The 16,830-nt window shown below is 41.3% G+C and overlaps 1 protein-coding gene across 2 annotated transcripts in view; it reads right to left on the bottom strand.

Moving 5' to 3' along the window:
• KNTC1 (kinetochore associated 1) overlaps positions 1-16,830 on the bottom strand; it is a 102,025-nt gene that overhangs the window by 15,282 nt on the left and 69,913 nt on the right. For both annotated transcript variants that reach the window (XM_031650855.1, XM_031650856.1), the window contains 10 exons: positions 14,889-15,096; positions 10,904-10,993; positions 9,784-9,955; positions 9,637-9,695; positions 9,284-9,500; positions 7,603-7,676; positions 7,156-7,366; positions 6,837-6,946; positions 2,631-2,677; positions 1,180-1,258 (listed from right to left, as the gene is read on the bottom strand). In XM_031650855.1, the coding sequence (XP_031506715.1) occupies positions 1,180-1,258; positions 2,631-2,677; positions 6,837-6,946; positions 7,156-7,366; positions 7,603-7,676; positions 9,284-9,500; positions 9,637-9,695; positions 9,784-9,955; positions 10,904-10,993; positions 14,889-15,096 (1,267 nt within the window). The remainder of the gene's footprint in view (positions 1-1,179; positions 1,259-2,630; positions 2,678-6,836; positions 6,947-7,155; positions 7,367-7,602; positions 7,677-9,283; positions 9,501-9,636; positions 9,696-9,783; positions 9,956-10,903; positions 10,994-14,888; positions 15,097-16,830) is intronic.

Here is a 16,830-nt window from a genome sequence, read left to right as displayed (position 1 = left end):
ATCTCAAAAAAAAAAAAAATGTTCTTGATGAAGCAGTAAAAATTAATTTTACTAAACCTCAACTTTTGGATCCACAGTTGGCCCCCAGTTTCTGTGGGTTCTGTATTCATGGAATCAACCAACAGTGTATCAAAAATATTCAAGAAAAAAAAAAAAATTCCACAAAGTTCTAAAAACCAAACATGAATTTGCTGTATACCAAGTACTACACTGAATCCATGGGGATGAAGTGATTTGCAGGCATTGCGTTATAAGTAACCTAGAGATGATTTAAGGTACATAGGAGGATGTGTGTAGGTGACATGCAAATACGACACCATTTTATATAAAAGACTTGAGCGTCCTCAGATTTTGGTATCCTTGGGGGTCCTGGAACCAGTCCTCCCACAGATATGGAGGGATTACTGTATATCATACTAATGTGAATTCCCATTTGAACACATGCTAATACTAATTAATGGGAAGTACACATAAGGCAGACTGCAAGGAAAAGCATGGACACAGCTGAGCTGTGAGCTGCACTAGCCACCTTTCATGGAATACCATTTTTAGGTCATAAGTCTTTACATGCAGAGAAAATAAGGGGTGGCTTTTTCCTTTTTGTCATGGGACTTTAAAATCAGCACCTCAGACTTCCTTTTCTTCCTTTTCTCTGAGAATCATTTGCCTACTACTGACTCCACCCCCTTCTCCTCTCTCTGTTCCAGTTGCCTCAGAGGACATTTCTACAGGCAAGAACCCGAAGCTACAGGTCATGTTGCCATTAGGGGAAATTGCAAGTTCAATCTAGCTAGAATTTAGAGGGCAGAAGGGGTGGTCTGACCAGAGCACGCAGTCGGATTAGGCCATGGTGGAGACTTGTTCGTGGCCAGTTTGTTTGGCTCCTGGCTTCAGGAATGTGGACTGACCAGGAGTTAACCACTGTGAATGCAGACAGCCAGTGGAAACTGTCAATAGGTGCATCATTCAGCATGCTAAGCAGATGTTGCAGAGGCCAGCACTAAATGGAGCATGGTGCAAAAGACAAAGCTTGCTTAGGAGATTAGACAGACTTAGAATACATATGTATGTGAGCATTATCTGAATCATCTGTTAATGCAATCAAGCATGGTAAATAAACAGGAAAAAATGTTAAGCTGAGATGCACAGAAGAGTTTGGATTAAGTTTCTAGAGCTTACGGTTGTAGTTGATGTTGCAAATACAAACAGCATTCTTGAACTATAATCAATTGGACGAGACTGGAGGAGATACTGCACTCTGGAAAAAAATTTTTAATTACAGTTATTTTTAATGGGATGGATTACCAAAACAACAGACTTATCATCCATGGAACGGTCACTAAACAATTCAAAGGCAGATCAGAAGGATAATGGGTCAATGACATTGGTGCTTCCCCCTTTAAAGAATGCTTAATCTTTTCTTGAGTTCTTTCATTGCTAATGATGATAATACATGCAACAGATGCCAGGCTTCAGCCTCCTCATCTCTAGAATAGCCAGTCAATCTCTGGTCCCTTAAATTCTATTTAAGAAATTAATACAAACCGTAGCTGTAAAGTCTCTTGAATGCTACACATGGGAAATTCTGTGTTTGGTATGCAGGACCTTGTTAGCGGCCCATTTCAACCTCCAGACCCAGGGCAGGCTGGCCCCTCTCTGGGAAGGGAGGATGAATCAGGCCGGCTGGAGGAGGGGTGGGGCAGAGCTTTTAGTGGAAAAAGGAGCACACTATGAATTTTGCATTAAGTAGCCTTTTGGGATTTCCTTTTTCTCTCCTCTCTTTAAATCGTTTCCCTCCAAGACTTTCCATGTGGCTAGTTCAGGTAGACATACCAGGAGCTACCTCTTGTTTGAACAAAGGTGGCCCTTCCCTTAAAAGACTAAATGAGGCCAAGGTGGGGGTTCAGAGGGAAAGAGGGCATGGTATGGGTGGTTAAGACAGCTCTGCTTGCTCCAAACCAGAAGGAATCCATTTCTTGGGGTTGTCTTTCCATGTCTTTTCTATCAGTTCTCCAAGGCTGAGGTTGGACACAGGGCCTCCCAGGCCACTTGGCCTACTTTTGGTTTAGGTTAGAAAGACAAAAAGCTGGCTGGCATGTGAGCCACCATGCTTCCTTATCCATGCCTGTGCCAGGCATCATTAATGGATTGCTACATTCATTCTGACTTGGGCCCAGATAAGAGTCTTCTCAAGAATACAAGGCATGACCAATCAGACCTAGCACATTAGATAAAATCAATGTGCCTTACTAGGTCTCAGTCACAGGTTAGAAGAGCAAAAAGCCTATATCTGAACCAACCCAGTTTAGCATGATAAGAGAACATAAAGAGGTCTGGGGCCAAAGTCCTAGCTAAGAAAGTTTCTTTTGCTTGAGAGGCACCTTCCAGTTAAAGGTGTGCTAGGAACCCTCGCCCTCGTAGGAGTTCAGAAATTCTAGATCTTGGCTGGCTCTGATGTTTTCCACTGGAGAGACTCCTAGCCATGTATTAATGAACTGATTCATCTCATAGACTCTAACCCGAGTTTTATCAAGAAAGCCCTTTAAAAAAATCAACTGCTGAAAAACGTACTGGTAAAATTTCTATTTTGCATCATGATATAGGTGAATATAAGTAAAGGAAAAGAGTACCTTTGTAGGGCTTCATCTTCTTGAAGTTCAAATAATTCTGATGGTTTCTTTGAAAAGGTAGGAAAAAAAGGTCAAAAACCGAAAAGTTTATGACTAAATAAACATCTCTCTGAAAATCTATTAGATTAAAAAAACCTAATATACAAGATTATGTTTACATAGAAAAATTATAAATGATTACTTTTCTATGAAAAGATTTCTGCTTGAATGATGGGTCTACTCACATCTGTTCACTCAACAAATATTCACTGAGCACTTACTATATGATAGGCACAATTCTAAGTATATGGATTGCCTGAGTAAATAAAGCAAATGTTCCTGTCCTCCTGGAGCTTGCATGCCTTGGATTTTTATTTTATTTTTATTTTTGGAGACAGGGTCTAGCTCTGTCACTCAGGCCAGAGTACAGTGGCACAACCACAGCTCACTGCAGCCTCAACCTCCTATACTCAAGCAATCCTCTTGCCTCAGCCTCCCAAGTAGCTGGGACCACAGGTGCACACCGTGGCACCTGGCTAGTTTTTAAAATTTTTGTAGAGATGGAGGTCTCGCTATGTTGCTCAGGCTGGTCTCAAACCCCTGGCCTCAAACAATCCTCCTACCTCGGCCTCCCAAAGTGCTGAGGTTACAGTTATGAGCTACCTTGCCCAGCTCCATATTATATAATTTTTAAAAGGAAAAGACTCCATGAATTTTAAATGAACCATTTGTTAATTCAGTATATATCTATTGGGATTTACAAAGTACTGTGCTAGGTGCTATGTATACATGCAGTTTCTGGCCTCAAGGAACTTTCAGTGTGTACCTTGAACTTACATATAAGTTAAAACATCTGTAAAGGCTGGTTTCTAAAACTCAACCACATATTCTACGTGGCCAAGATAGGTTTCTAACTCCTGTTTCCACTGAAGCACAGTCCATGCTCTTGGTAAATACTTTAAAAATCATTGTTGAATCAAATGCCAAATGATATAAAAATTGCTAATTAAAAACCTAATGGTGGCCGGGTGCAGTGGCTCACACCTGTAATCCCAGGACTTTGGGAGGCCGAGGTGGGTGAATCACCTAAGCTCAGGAGTTTGAGACCAGTTTGGGCAACATGGCGAAAACCCATCTCCACTAAAAATACTAAAAAAATTAGCTGGGCACAGGTAATTTTTTTTTTTTTTTGAGACGCAGTCTCACTCTGTTGCCCAGGCTGGAGTGCAGTGGCGCGATCTCCGCTCACTGCAAGCTCTGCCACCTCCTGGGTTAACGCCATTCTCCTGCCTCAGCCTCCCTAGAAGCTGGGACTACAGGCACCCACCACCACACCCGGCTAATTTTTTTTGTATTTTCAGTAGAGACGGGGTTTCCCCGTGTTCGCCAGGATGGTCTTGATCTCCTGACCTCGTGATCCGCCCACCTCGGCCTCCCAAAGTGCTGGGATTACAGGCATGAGCCACCGTGCCTGGCCAGGTAATTTTTTGAAAGTAGCTGGGACTACAGGTGTCCCAGCTACTCTGGAGACTGAGGCACGAGAATCACTTAAGCCGGGGAGGTGGAGGCTGTAGTGAACTGAGATCATGCCATTGCTCTAACAAACAAACAAACAAAACTCTAATATCATGTTAATTACACTATTTGTTTACAAATAGATTTTGTTCCCCCAAGAATATCTGCCTAGGTGGATATAGGAATTATAGACTCTACCTTAAGTTCTGCCTGAAAATTCAGAAGAAATGATACAGAAGATCTGGATTTGCTGAATCCTATCTTAAATTTTAGATGTTAATGATGCTATTTCTGAAAAACTGACATTATGCGCTTCCTGGTGTGATCCTTTGAAAGTAACACATCACCTATACAGTATTCTCGCCAAAAGCACATAACCTGAATCAAATAACAGGAAACATTAGCAGACCCAAAATGAAACATTTTATAAACCGGCTGGCCTGTGCTCTTCAAAAACATCAATAAATCAGGGTATGCAGGGATAGAGGAAAGGAGTTGGGAGAGGCATCGAATATTGTATCATCCCAAAATATTTCCTCTAATAATTACAAAAGGAAAAATAGCAATTATGGAGTAGACAAACAGACAACACCTTAACCAAGTTATCTAAATTAACATCAACTATGAGGGCAAAGGGACCTCATGTGCCTCCAAATGTCATACCCTGAGGAGGGCACAATACAACTTATGCAGTATGATGTTAAAAATAAGTAATTTGAATCTTATCATGAGGCAGTATTAGACAAGCCCAAATTGGAGGGCAGCTTATGAATGTCAATATCATAAAAGACAAGAAAAAGTCACAGAACTGTTGTAGATTAAAACAGACTAGAGGCCAAGCGTGGTGGCTCACGCCTGTAATCCCAGCACTTTGGGAGGTTGAGGTAGAAGGAACATATGAGGCCAGGAGTTCGAGACCAGCCCAGCCAACATGGTGAAAACTTATCTCTACTAAAAATACAAAAATTAGCTAGGCATGGTGGCGGGCACCTGTAATCCCAGCTACTCGGGAGGCTGAGACATGAGACTCGCTTGAACCCAGGAGGTGGGGGTTGCAGTGAGCTGAGATTGCACCACTGCACTCCAGCCTGGGCAATGGAGCCAGACTGTGTCAGAAAAAAAAAAGCAGACTAGAGACATGACCAACAAATGGAAAGCATAGTCCTAGACAAGATCCTAGACCTGGGGGAGAAAACTGCTATAAAAAACATTATTAGGACAATTGGTATAACTGTAAAATGGACCATAAATTCAATTATATCACCATTAAATTTCTGATTTTTATAATTATATTATGGTTGGATAAGAGAAAATCCTGTTCTTGGGAAATACACCCTTAAAATATTCAGGGGGCAAAGGGGGATGCCACATGTGATTTACTCTTCAATGGTTTAGAAAAATATTATGTGTATCAATTATAGAGGAGAGATGAAGCAAATATGACAAAATGTTAAAAATTCATGGATATGGGTGAAAGGTATATATAGGAATTTTTTTTACTATTTTTGCACTTTTCTGTACATTTTAAATTATTTCAAAACAAAAACTTAACCACATGATTTTGAATAAAAGAAGAGGCCATTTCTTTCATATAAGACAGCATCTGAAATCATCAATTGAAAGGTAAAACAGCTACAAAATATGTAAACAAAAAGCAAGCAACCTCAGGCCAGGCGTGGTGGAACACCTGAGGTCGGGAGTTTGAGACCAGCTTGGCCAACATGGTGAAACCCCATCTCTACTAAAAATACAAAAATTAGCTGGGCATAGTGGCGCACGCCTGTAATCCCAGCTACTCGGGAGCTGAGGAGGGAGAATCTCTTGAACCTCAGCAGAGGCTGCCATGAGCTGAGATCGCGCCACTGCACTCCAGACTGGGTGACAGAGTAAAACTCTGTATCCAAAAAAAAAAAAAAAGTAAACAATCTCTTTAAAACTTATCAGATAACAGAGGGTAATAAAATGAACAAAAGTTCCAGACAGGCACAGTGGTTTATGCCTGTAATCCCAGCACTTTGGGAAATTGAGGTGGGAAGATCATTTGAAGCCTGGAGTTGGAGACCAGCCCAGCCAACATAGTGAGAGACCCTGTCTCTACAAAACAAACAAACAAACAAACAAAACATTAGCCACACATGGTGATGCACATGTGTAGTCCCAGCTACTCAGGAGGCTGAGGTGGGGAGGATTGCTTGAACCTAGGAGTTCAAGTCTGCAGTAAGCCATGATTGCGCCATTGCACTTGCCAGGGTGACAGAGTGAGACTCTGTCTGTAAAAAACAAACAAAAGAGGCCAGGCGCAGTGGCTCACGCCTGTAATCCCAGCACGTTGGGAGGCTGAGGCAGGAGGATCATGAGGTCAGGAGTTCGAGGCTAGCCTGACCAACATGGTGAAACCCCGTCTCTACCAAAAATACAAAAATCAGCCGGGCGTGGTAGCGGGCACCTGTAATCCCAGCTACTCAGGAGGCTGACAGGAGAATCGCTTGTACCCAGGAGGCGGAGGTTGTAGTGAGCAGAGATTGCGCCATTGCACTCCAGCCAGGGCAACAGAGCAAGATTCTGTCTCAAAAACAAAACAAAACAAAACAAAGTTCCTTCTTTGAAGAGTCTGTGCTCCTAATTAGAAGGCTGTTATCATGTGGGATAAATATTTAGCCTTTGAGAAGAAGTCATCGGTGCATACTCAACTCTTGGGCAGCAAGTACTTACTTCACCAGGTTTTGTTGAAGGGCATAGCCATTTTTCCAACAACATGTCCCAGACTTTTTCCAAATTAATTTCATTGACTTCAGCTATTTCTTTAGCTGCTGCATGAATATCTAAGATATTCAAAATAAAGAATTAAAAGAAAAACTCAAGTTTTAAATACTCATATTGAATACTTACATGTGTATGTGTATATATGCACATGCATACACATAAGTATGTTTAAGCATATACATATATAAGTACACGTACATATATACATAAAACTGGGAATCAAAATAATAGCTTTTCTTGGACAACAAAAAAATAGTTTTGTCCTCACCAGGATAATCTGTGCCAGACGAATTCTGAATTCTTTGATTGATGCTAGGATGTTCGTAGAGACTGACAATGAGATGTGCTGGCTTTCCGATCACTCTTAAATATTCCTCAGTGTTCAGCTTGTGGGCTATGAGCACAGCTTCTGTGCCTGATCGCCGGTACTGGATATGAAGCTTCTTCAACAAAGCCTCGGCTTTTTCACGTTTTTCATCCTTTTAAACAATTCCAAGCAAAAAGAAACTCTTACTTTATAAGTCTCAGTTGAAGCCAAGCATCCATTTTTATCAATCACAATCCCTCCCTTCCTCAGTTATGTTCCTAAGCATCTACATAAAGCCTTGGTCTTCCTTCTCCATTTTAGGCATCAGGGCAGCATGAGAAGGTAAAATAAGCTAGTACAATTTAATTAGGAAGAAGAGAAGCCACCAATCTGATAGTTCAGACACACCTGCGATGGGATATTCTGCAGCCATCTCTCAGCTAAATAAAGGCAGAACTTCAAAGCAGACATCTTGAAGGAACCTAAAAAAATAAATAAATAAAGATTTACAGGCAAATCTTAATCTTTTCAAGAAAATGTATTTTGGTCAAATTAGCAACCTTTTAAAAATTACAAAAATGCATACTCATGGCTGGGTGCAGTGGCTCACATTTGTAATCCCAGCACTTTGGGAGGCCAAGGCAAGTGGATTGCCTGAGGTCAGGAGTTGGAGACCAGCATAGCCAACATGGAGAAACCCTGTCTCTACTAAAAATACAAAAATTAGCTGGGCATGGTCGCACACGCCTGTAGTCCCAGCTACTTGGGAGGCTGAGGCAGGAGAAGCACTTGAACACAGGAGGCAGAGGTTGCAGTGAGCCGAGATCACGCCACTGCACTCCAGCCTGGGCGACAGAGCAAGACTCCAACAAAAAAAAAAAAAAAAAAAAAAGGCCGGGCACGGTGGCTCACGCCTGTAATCCCAGCACTTTGGGAGGCCGAGACAGACGGATCACGAAGTCAGGAGATCGAGACCAGCCTGGCTAACACGGTGAAACCCCGTTACAAAAAAAATTAGCCGGGCGAGGTGGAGGGCGCCTGTAGTCCCAGCTACTCGGGAGGCTGAGGCAGGAGAATGGCGTGAACCCAGGAGGCGGAGCTTACAGTGAGCCAAGATCTCGCCACCGCACTCCAGCCTGGGCGACAGAGCAAGACTCTGTCTCAAAAAAAAAAAAAAAAAGTCGATAGAGGCTTCCATTCCTAGTCTCTAGATTCTTATATGCCTTCCAGGAGTTTTCTATGTGTGTGTGTCAGTCTGTGTTCACACATGCTTGCATGTGCATCTTAACCCTAATGGGTAATACCATACACATTCTAATACAATTTGCTATTCTCACTTCATATCTTTGATATCTTTCCAAATCAGCCCCATAATATTTCGTTCTATGAACACACCCTATTTTCTAACCAGTTCCTGACTTGAGCATTCTTTTAAAAGTCATTTTCAACTTTTGTTACAACCAAAAATGTAGCAGTAAGTGCCTGTGCTTGTGCACCTGTCTGGTTATGTGAGACTATCTAAAGATTCCTCATTGAAAGTGTGATTGGGCCAGGTGTGGTGGCTCACACCTGTAATCCCAGCACTTTGGGAGGCCGAGGCGGGTGGATCACGAGGTCAAGAGATTGAGATCATCTTGGCCAACATGGCGAAACCCCGTCTCTATTAAAAACACAAAAATCAGCTGGGCATGGTGGCGCGCACCTGTAGTCCCAGCTACTCGGGAGACTGAGGCAGGAGAATCACTTGAACCCGGGAGGTGGAGGTTGCAGTGAGCCGACATCACGCCACTACACTCCAGCCTGGTGACAGAGCAAGACTCCGTCTCAAAAAAAAAAAGAAAAAGAAAGTGTGACTGGATATTAGGAAGTACCCATCACTGCTTATTCCTAGCAAAGGTCACACCCCAAAGAAGGCACAAGGACAAGTTGGAAAGTGCCTGCCTCCTTGCCCGTGAGCGTTTCAGCATTCACCACAGTGAAGAGAGCAGGCACATACATTTCAAAACTACCATCCTGCTTCTTCTTGAAGATGCAAAAGGAGTACTTTTTTTTTTTCTTTTTACTACAATTTTAAAAGAAGACCTCTTACCTTCGGGGATATCCTGGGCAAGGCTGATGGCAATAGCTACAGCCCACTCTGGGTTGACTATAGAGAGTAAGTAGGATTCAATGGTCTGCGTGATCTTAGTTATTTCCTTGTTAATCAATGTTGAGGATTTAGTTTGTGTTAACTTCAGGAGCTTTGGCTTCAGTTTTTTTTCAAAAACATGTTTTGCTGTAGACACGTAGAGAGTGTCCAGAGAGAACTTCAAAGAAAAGGAAGGTTATGGCTGAAGCACATATTCACATATAAGGTTTTACATGAAAGCAGCAGAAAAATCTACACATGGTCAGAATTAATTACAGGATACAGAAATGTCTTACAATGTTTTAAGCCATTACCTTCATTAATTTAGAAATTAAGAGCAATGTTGGGAAAGATTCTTCACTGAGTTCTGTAGCTAGAAAGGAAACAAGGAGAGTATGATTTGCTTAAGAAAAAAAAATTGGCTATCCAGTAAAATTCATAAAAAGTTAATGAACACATACAGAGAATTTTCCAGAAGTTCTGTGCTGTGCCAAAGAATATCAGGTGAAAAGGCAGTCTAGTTTGGGCAGCTGATGGCAAAGTTATGACATGTTCCAACATATACTGATATTCCAGATCCACAGGAGGAGAAATTCTTCTGTATGACTTCAAATGTTTCAGAACACTCAACGCCTATATTAAAATAAAACACTTTTGTCCAGTAAGAGTAACCCAATCCTAAACTGTCATAAAATCATCTAACACTATACCATCAAAAGTTTCCATTCCTGAAACCATCTTGTTTTCAGAAAGAGGATCAAAACCTTTTCTAGTATTCCCTTTAACGTTATTCATCTAAACTATAATGTATTACAATCATTAAAGGAATCCTATGAGCAGAAACCACTGGTGCCCTGTTGCTGGTAGGATGTTTTGTAAATGAGAGCTTGACAGTTGATTATCTGCTCTTCAAATAATTTGAGATATAATTCAAAATACTTGATTTCATTTTAAATATAGAGGCTACAGATCTAAATTAATTCTCTACACTCTTATTTTTCTTATGTTTATATTTTCTATTAGGAAACTTTGTATAATCTTTTGAATTGATATATTTTCTTATATAATAAGTCTTATTAAAATATTAAAATATTTCTAAAATATTAATTTCTAAAATCAAATTAAAAAGTATAAAAGCCACTATGACCAAAATTCAGAAACGATGAAGAAGTTAATGAAAGTAATGAGACACAATTGAGTAGGTCTTGGACCTACTCATTAATACACAAATCTGACCTAACTCTCAGCTCCATGGCCTTTTTCACTTCCTACATGGCAAATGTTGCCTTAACTCTTCACAATTAGTTCTGTAGTGACTTCATACTCTTCAACAGCAGGAGAGGTTATTTAAATCACCTCAAAACAGCAAAAACAGGATGAAGATAAGTGATAAAATAGAAATGTCATGAAAATCTTTTCCCTTTTTTAAAGATTTGTAAAGATTTTTAAAAACCTAAAATAAACCACAGAGTTTAAAAGGAATTCAGTGGATAATCTGGAAAGGCCCTGAATAATGATATGATTTATGATCCAATTAAAAGCAGAAAGATGATTTTTACATCTTTGATATATTTGTTATACCTGATTAATATTAATATTGGTTATCTTTTCATCAGCTCGTTCTATAACTTTCAGGACAACTTCAATCATTTCATAGTCATAAGGATCCAACTGTATAAAAACAAAAATGTATCAAAACTTGATAAGACTTTGCCATGTTGAAGTTTTATTCAATTACAATCATCAGCACGGATTACAAATATAAAAACATCATTGCACTACAATGTTAAATTAATTACTCCCTTAAAAATGAGCTACAACCGGCCAGATGTGGTGGCTCACGCCTGTAATCCTAGCACTTTGGGAAGCCGAGGCCGGCAGATCACGAGGTCAGGAGATTGAGACCACTCTGGCTAACACGGTGAAACCCTGTCTCTACTAAAAAATATAAAAAAAAAGGCCGGGCGCGGTGGCTCAAGCCTGTAATCCCAGCACTTTGGGAGGCCGAGGCGGGTGGATCACGAGGTCAGGAGATCGAGACCATCCTGGCTAACATGGTGAAACCCCGTCTCTACTAAAAATACAAAAAACTAGCCGGGCGTGGTGGCGGGCGCCTGTAGTCCCAGCTACTCGGAGGCTGAGGCGGGAGAATGGCGTGAACCCGGGAGGCGGAGCTTGCAGTGAGCCGAGATCGCGCCACTGCACTCCAGCCTGGGCGACAGAGCGAGACTCCGTCTCAACAAAAAAAAAAAAAAAAAAAAATTAGCCAGGCATGGTGGCAGGCACCTGTTGACCCAGCTACTCAGGAGGCTGAGGCAGGAGAATGGCGTGAACCCAGGAGCGTGAACCTGGGAGGCGCAGCTTGCAGTTAAACGAGATCGTGCCACTGCACTCCAGCCTGGGCAACAGAGTGAGACTCCGTCTCAAAAAATAATAATAATAATAATAAAAATAAAAAAATAAAGAGCTACAATTTTCTCACCTCTAAAATTACCTGTGAGGATAAACATACATGCTAAAAAAGGTCTCAAAGGCTGTTTTTAAAAGCTGCACAAGGCAGTATTAATAAAGAAGGATGCTCTTGCCTGTAATTCCAGCACTTTGGGAGGCCAAGGCGGGTGGTCAAGAGTTCAAGACCAGCCTGGCCAATGCAGTGAAACCCCATCTCTACCAAAAATACAAAAATTAGCTGGGTGTGGTGGCATGCACCTGTAGTCCCAGCTACCTGGGAGGCTGAGGCAGGAGAATAGCTTGAACCTGGGAAGTGGAGGTTACAGTGAGCTGAGATCATGCCACTGGCTCTCCAGCCTGAACAAAAGAACCAGACTCTGTCTCAAAAATAAGAAGGAAGTTCTTAAGATACTAAAAACATAGAAAGGGTAGGGATATGGTCAAAATTTTATAAGATTTTGAAATTAAAGTTCCATTTCTTCCATTTACAATGGGATAAATTAGAACAGAAAGAAACTGATACTTTTCTTAGAAATGACACGAGTAAAACTGTGGGCCTCCGAGCAAGTTTCTCAAAGGATTCTGTTTTAGCTCTAACTATATACTATAGTGCAAGAATTAATTGTGTGGCATATGTACATATACAAACATAAAAAGAAAGGATGTCAGGCTGGGTACAGTGGCTCATGCCTGTAATCCCAACACTTTGGGAGGCTAAGGCACACGGATCACCTGAGGTCAGGCATTTGAGACCAGCCTGGCCAACATGGTGAAATCCTATCTCTACTAAAAATACAAAAAGTAGCCAGCGTAGTGGTGCATGCCTGTAGTACCAACTACTCAGGAGGCAGAGGCAGGAGAATCACTTGAACCCAGGAGGCAGAGGATGCAGTGAGCCAAGATCATGCCATTGCACTCCAGCCTGGACAACGGAGTGAGATTTCATCTCAAAAAAACAAAACAAAACAACAACAACAAAAAACAGTCTTCTCTTTGTTCTTTGTTTCTTTCTACCCACACACAATTACTTTTTCTCTTTTTATTTTATTTTTCAGACAGTCTCGCTCTGTCACCCAGGCTGGAGTGCAGTGGTGTAATAACAACTCACTGCAGCCTTGACTTCCTGGGCTCAAGTAATCCTCTCCGCTTCAGCTTCCCAAATAGCTGGGATTACAGGCACATACCATTAGGCCCACCTAATTTAAAAAAATTTTTTGTAGTGACAAGTTCTTACTATGTTCCTCAAGCTGGCCTATTTTTAAAATGCCAACAAAAGTCATGTGAAAAACAACACTGAACAAAGTGGGAAGATGAAATATTATACCTAGAAAATTTGAGCAATCTATGTAATTTTGGGCTGAATTACAAGCAAAATATAAAACTGAAATATTTATTTCAGGCTTAAAATCTTACTTCCAAGCTGGGCACAGTGGCTCATGCCTGTAATTCCAGCACTTTGGGAGGCCAAGGCAGGTGGATCACCTGAGGTCAGGAGTTCATGACAAGCCTGACCAACATGGTGAAACCGTATCACTCCTAAATACAAAAAATTAGCTGGATGTGGTGGCGCATGCCTGTAATCCCAGCTACTTGGGAAGCTGAGGCAGGAGAACTCGGGAGGCAGAGTTTGCAGGGAGCCGAGACTGCGCCATTAGACTCCAGCCTGGACAACAACAGCAAAACTCCATCTCAAAAAAAAAAAATTTATTTCCCTGCCATTCACCTTCATTGCTCCATTAAACTACCCCCTGACCAAACATTCCAATTCTCAGATCAGAAGATCTCCTAAACAAATACTCAGCTATATGCTATACCAGGTATAGTCCCTGTAGTTCCAGCTACTCGGGAAGCTGAAGCAAGAGGATCACCTGAGCCCAGGAGTTAGAGGCCAACCTGCGCAAAATAGCGAGACCCCCTTCTCTTAAAAAAAATAAAAAAATCAGACAAAAGTATAAAAACATGTATGAAGATATTAATTACAACCATTTATAATAATAAAATCTACCCAGCCAGGACAACATAGTGAGATTCATCTTCACAAAAAATTTTCAAAAAATTAAAAAATTTTAAAAACAATTAAAAAAAAAATACTGCCATAAAATTATGGTGGCATGCACCTATAGTCCCAGCTACCTGGGAGGCTGAGGTAGAAGGACCAGTTGAGCCCAGGAAGTCAAGGCTGCCATGAGCCATGTTCACAACACTGCACTCCAGCCTAGGTGACAGTGAGACCCTATCTCAAAACAAAAACAAAAACAAAAAAACAATTTAAATGTCTATCCACAAAAGGCTGGTTAAATACAGCATGTTTTATCCATATAATGGAATAATAGTTATGCATCTATCAAAAATGATGTTTCACTAGGCCTGGTGGCTCACCTCTGTATTCCTAGTACTTCAGGAGGCCAAGGTGGGAGGATTGCTTGAGGCCAGTAGTTTGAAAACAGCCTGGACAACATGGTGAAATCCCGTCTCTACTAAAAATATAAAAATGAACCAGGCATGATGGTGCACACCTGTAATCCCAGCTACTTGGGAGGCTGAGGCTGGACTATCACTTGAGCCCAGGACATAGAGGCTGTAGTGAGTCACATTCATACCACTGCACTCCAGCCTGGGCAACAGAGCAAGACCTTGTCTCAAAAAAAAAAAGAAAAAAGACATTTCCGGCAGGATAGTGAAAAAGAAATTGTTTCTTTTGAGATAGATGTATATGTATTGACATATAATGACAATATGTTAAGTGAAAAAAGAGGGTCACAGAATAGTATATTTAGCGTAAGATAGTTACTACATCACATTATTAACATTTTTATCTCTAGGGATTGGGGTTATAGGAAAATTGCCTGTTCTGATTTATACATTTCTTTCTAGCTCATACAAATTCAAAGAATGTGTAAGGTTTTCAAAAATCTGGGGAAGAAAAGCTACTTCTATTTTGAAAAATGGGAAAATTATATTTAACTGTGTTAAAAATATAGAAATCAAGAGAATATTTCAAATTAAAAGTTGATAAAAATATAGACTTATACATCCAATTTGTTATTAACGTATCTAATTATTGAGGGTGGGGGGGATAACTGAAATGACCCAACTCATTTCACTGTGTGTCTACCTTATGTAGTATCCCACTAAGACTGATGACCAAATCTTTTGTGCTCGTCAGTAAAGGAACCATCTCAAGGGCTTTGGCCAGGAGTTTGGGATGCCGCTGCTTTGCAGAGTCCGTGCTTGCATCTCCCTGGCCTTGGCTGGCATTCGTGTTGTGGAGCAGTGTTTCAATGAAGAGCTGAAGAGCTGCATTGCAGTCCAACTGAAATGTGCTAAAAGAAGCATTCAATACATACCAGTCTCCCTAACTGCAGGCATTTCCATGCAACGTATCTGACAAAACACCTGGGTACATGCTTCCATTGTCGAAATTTAACCTTGTCATTGTCCAGTCTCAAAATCAGATAAACTACCTGTCATCAAAGCTAATTATTGCCTTTTAAAAATCAGATATTAGGCCGCGCGCGGTGACTCACATCTGTAATCCCAGCACTTTGGGAGGCCGAGGTGAGCAGATCATGAGGTCAGGAGTTTGAGACCAGCCTGGCCAACATAGTGAAACCTCATCTCTACTAAAAATACAAAAATTAGCCAGGCATGGTGGTGCACACCTGTAGTCCTAGCTCCTTGGGAGGCTGAGGCAGGAGAATCGCTTGAACCTGGAAGGCAGAAGTGGTGAGAAAAGGTCGTGCCACTGCACTCCAGCTTGGGCAACAGAGCGAGACTCCATCTCAAAAAAATAAATAAATAATAAATAAATCCGATATTATTCCTGGTGGGTGTGTAAACTGTTATAATATTGGAGAGATATCTGTAATAAAATTGACAATATTTATGCTCTTTAGGATAACAATGCAACATTTACAAATTTCACCTAAGTAGAAAAGGATACGTTAGTAAGGACGTCCCCTGGAACAACTCTTTGTAATAATTAAAAGCTGAAAACAATTTATACCTATAAGTGCCTACACATCAAAACAGTAGAAAAAATTCACAAACAACCTAACAATACATCTTAAAGAAGTAGAAAAGGAAGAGCCAAACACAAAATTAGTAAAAGAAGCAATAAAGATCAGAGCAGAAATAAATGAAATTAGGCCGGGCGCGGTGGCTCACGCCTGTAATCCCAGCACTTTGGGAGGCCGAGGCGGGCGGATCACAGCAGAGTCAGAGATCGAGACCACGGTGAAACCCTGTCTCTACTAAAAATACAAAAATTAGCCGGCGCTGGGCAGCCTGTGGTAGTCCCAGCAGCTACTTGGGGAGGCTGAGGCAGGAGAACATGGAACCCAGGAGTACGGAGCTTGCAGAGCTGAGATCAGCCACTGCACCCAGCCTGCAATGAGCTTGTGACCCCGCCTCAAAAAAAAAAAAAAAAAAAAAAAAAAAAAAGAAATAAAATGAAATTGAAACAAAAAACAATATCAAGGGGATCAACAAAACAAAAGTTGATTTTTGTTTTTTTGAGCACAGGTCTCATTTTCCTTCAGCTGAAGTGCAGTGGCATGATCAAGGCTCACTGCAATCTCAAACCTCCTGGGCTCAAGCAATCCTCCCACCCTCAACCTAGCTGGAACTACAAGCACGCTACCATCCTCTCCAATCTAATTTTAGTTTTGTAGAGATGGGCTCTCACTTCAACATTAAGGCTGGTCTCCATCTCCTGGCCTCTGCTAGCTTGCCTGGCCCTGCAAAGCAAGTTGCGACATAGGTGTTAGCCACCATCCCCAGTCAGCTGTTTTTTAAAAAAAAAGATTAAAAGCGAGCCCACGGTTCATGCCCGTAATCCCAGCACTTTGGAGGCCAAGGCAGACAGATCATTTAAGGTCGGGAGTTGGGAGCCCAGCCTGACCAATATGGTGAAACCCCATCTCTACTAAAAATAATAAAAATTGGCTGATGGCTCACGCCTGTAAATCCCAGCACTTTGGGAGGCCGAGGCTGGCTGATCACAAGGCGTCAGGAGATGGAGACCACGGTGAAACCTGCCTCTACTAAAAAATACA

Source organism: Papio anubis, chromosome 9 (genome assembly GCF_008728515.1).
Source record: "Papio anubis isolate 15944 chromosome 9, Panubis1.0, whole genome shotgun sequence".
NCBI classification, from domain to species: Eukaryota; Metazoa; Chordata; class Mammalia; order Primates; family Cercopithecidae; genus Papio; species Papio anubis.
The sequence above is the reverse complement of the archived record's forward strand: the minus strand, read 5'-3'. Positions and strand labels throughout refer to the sequence as shown.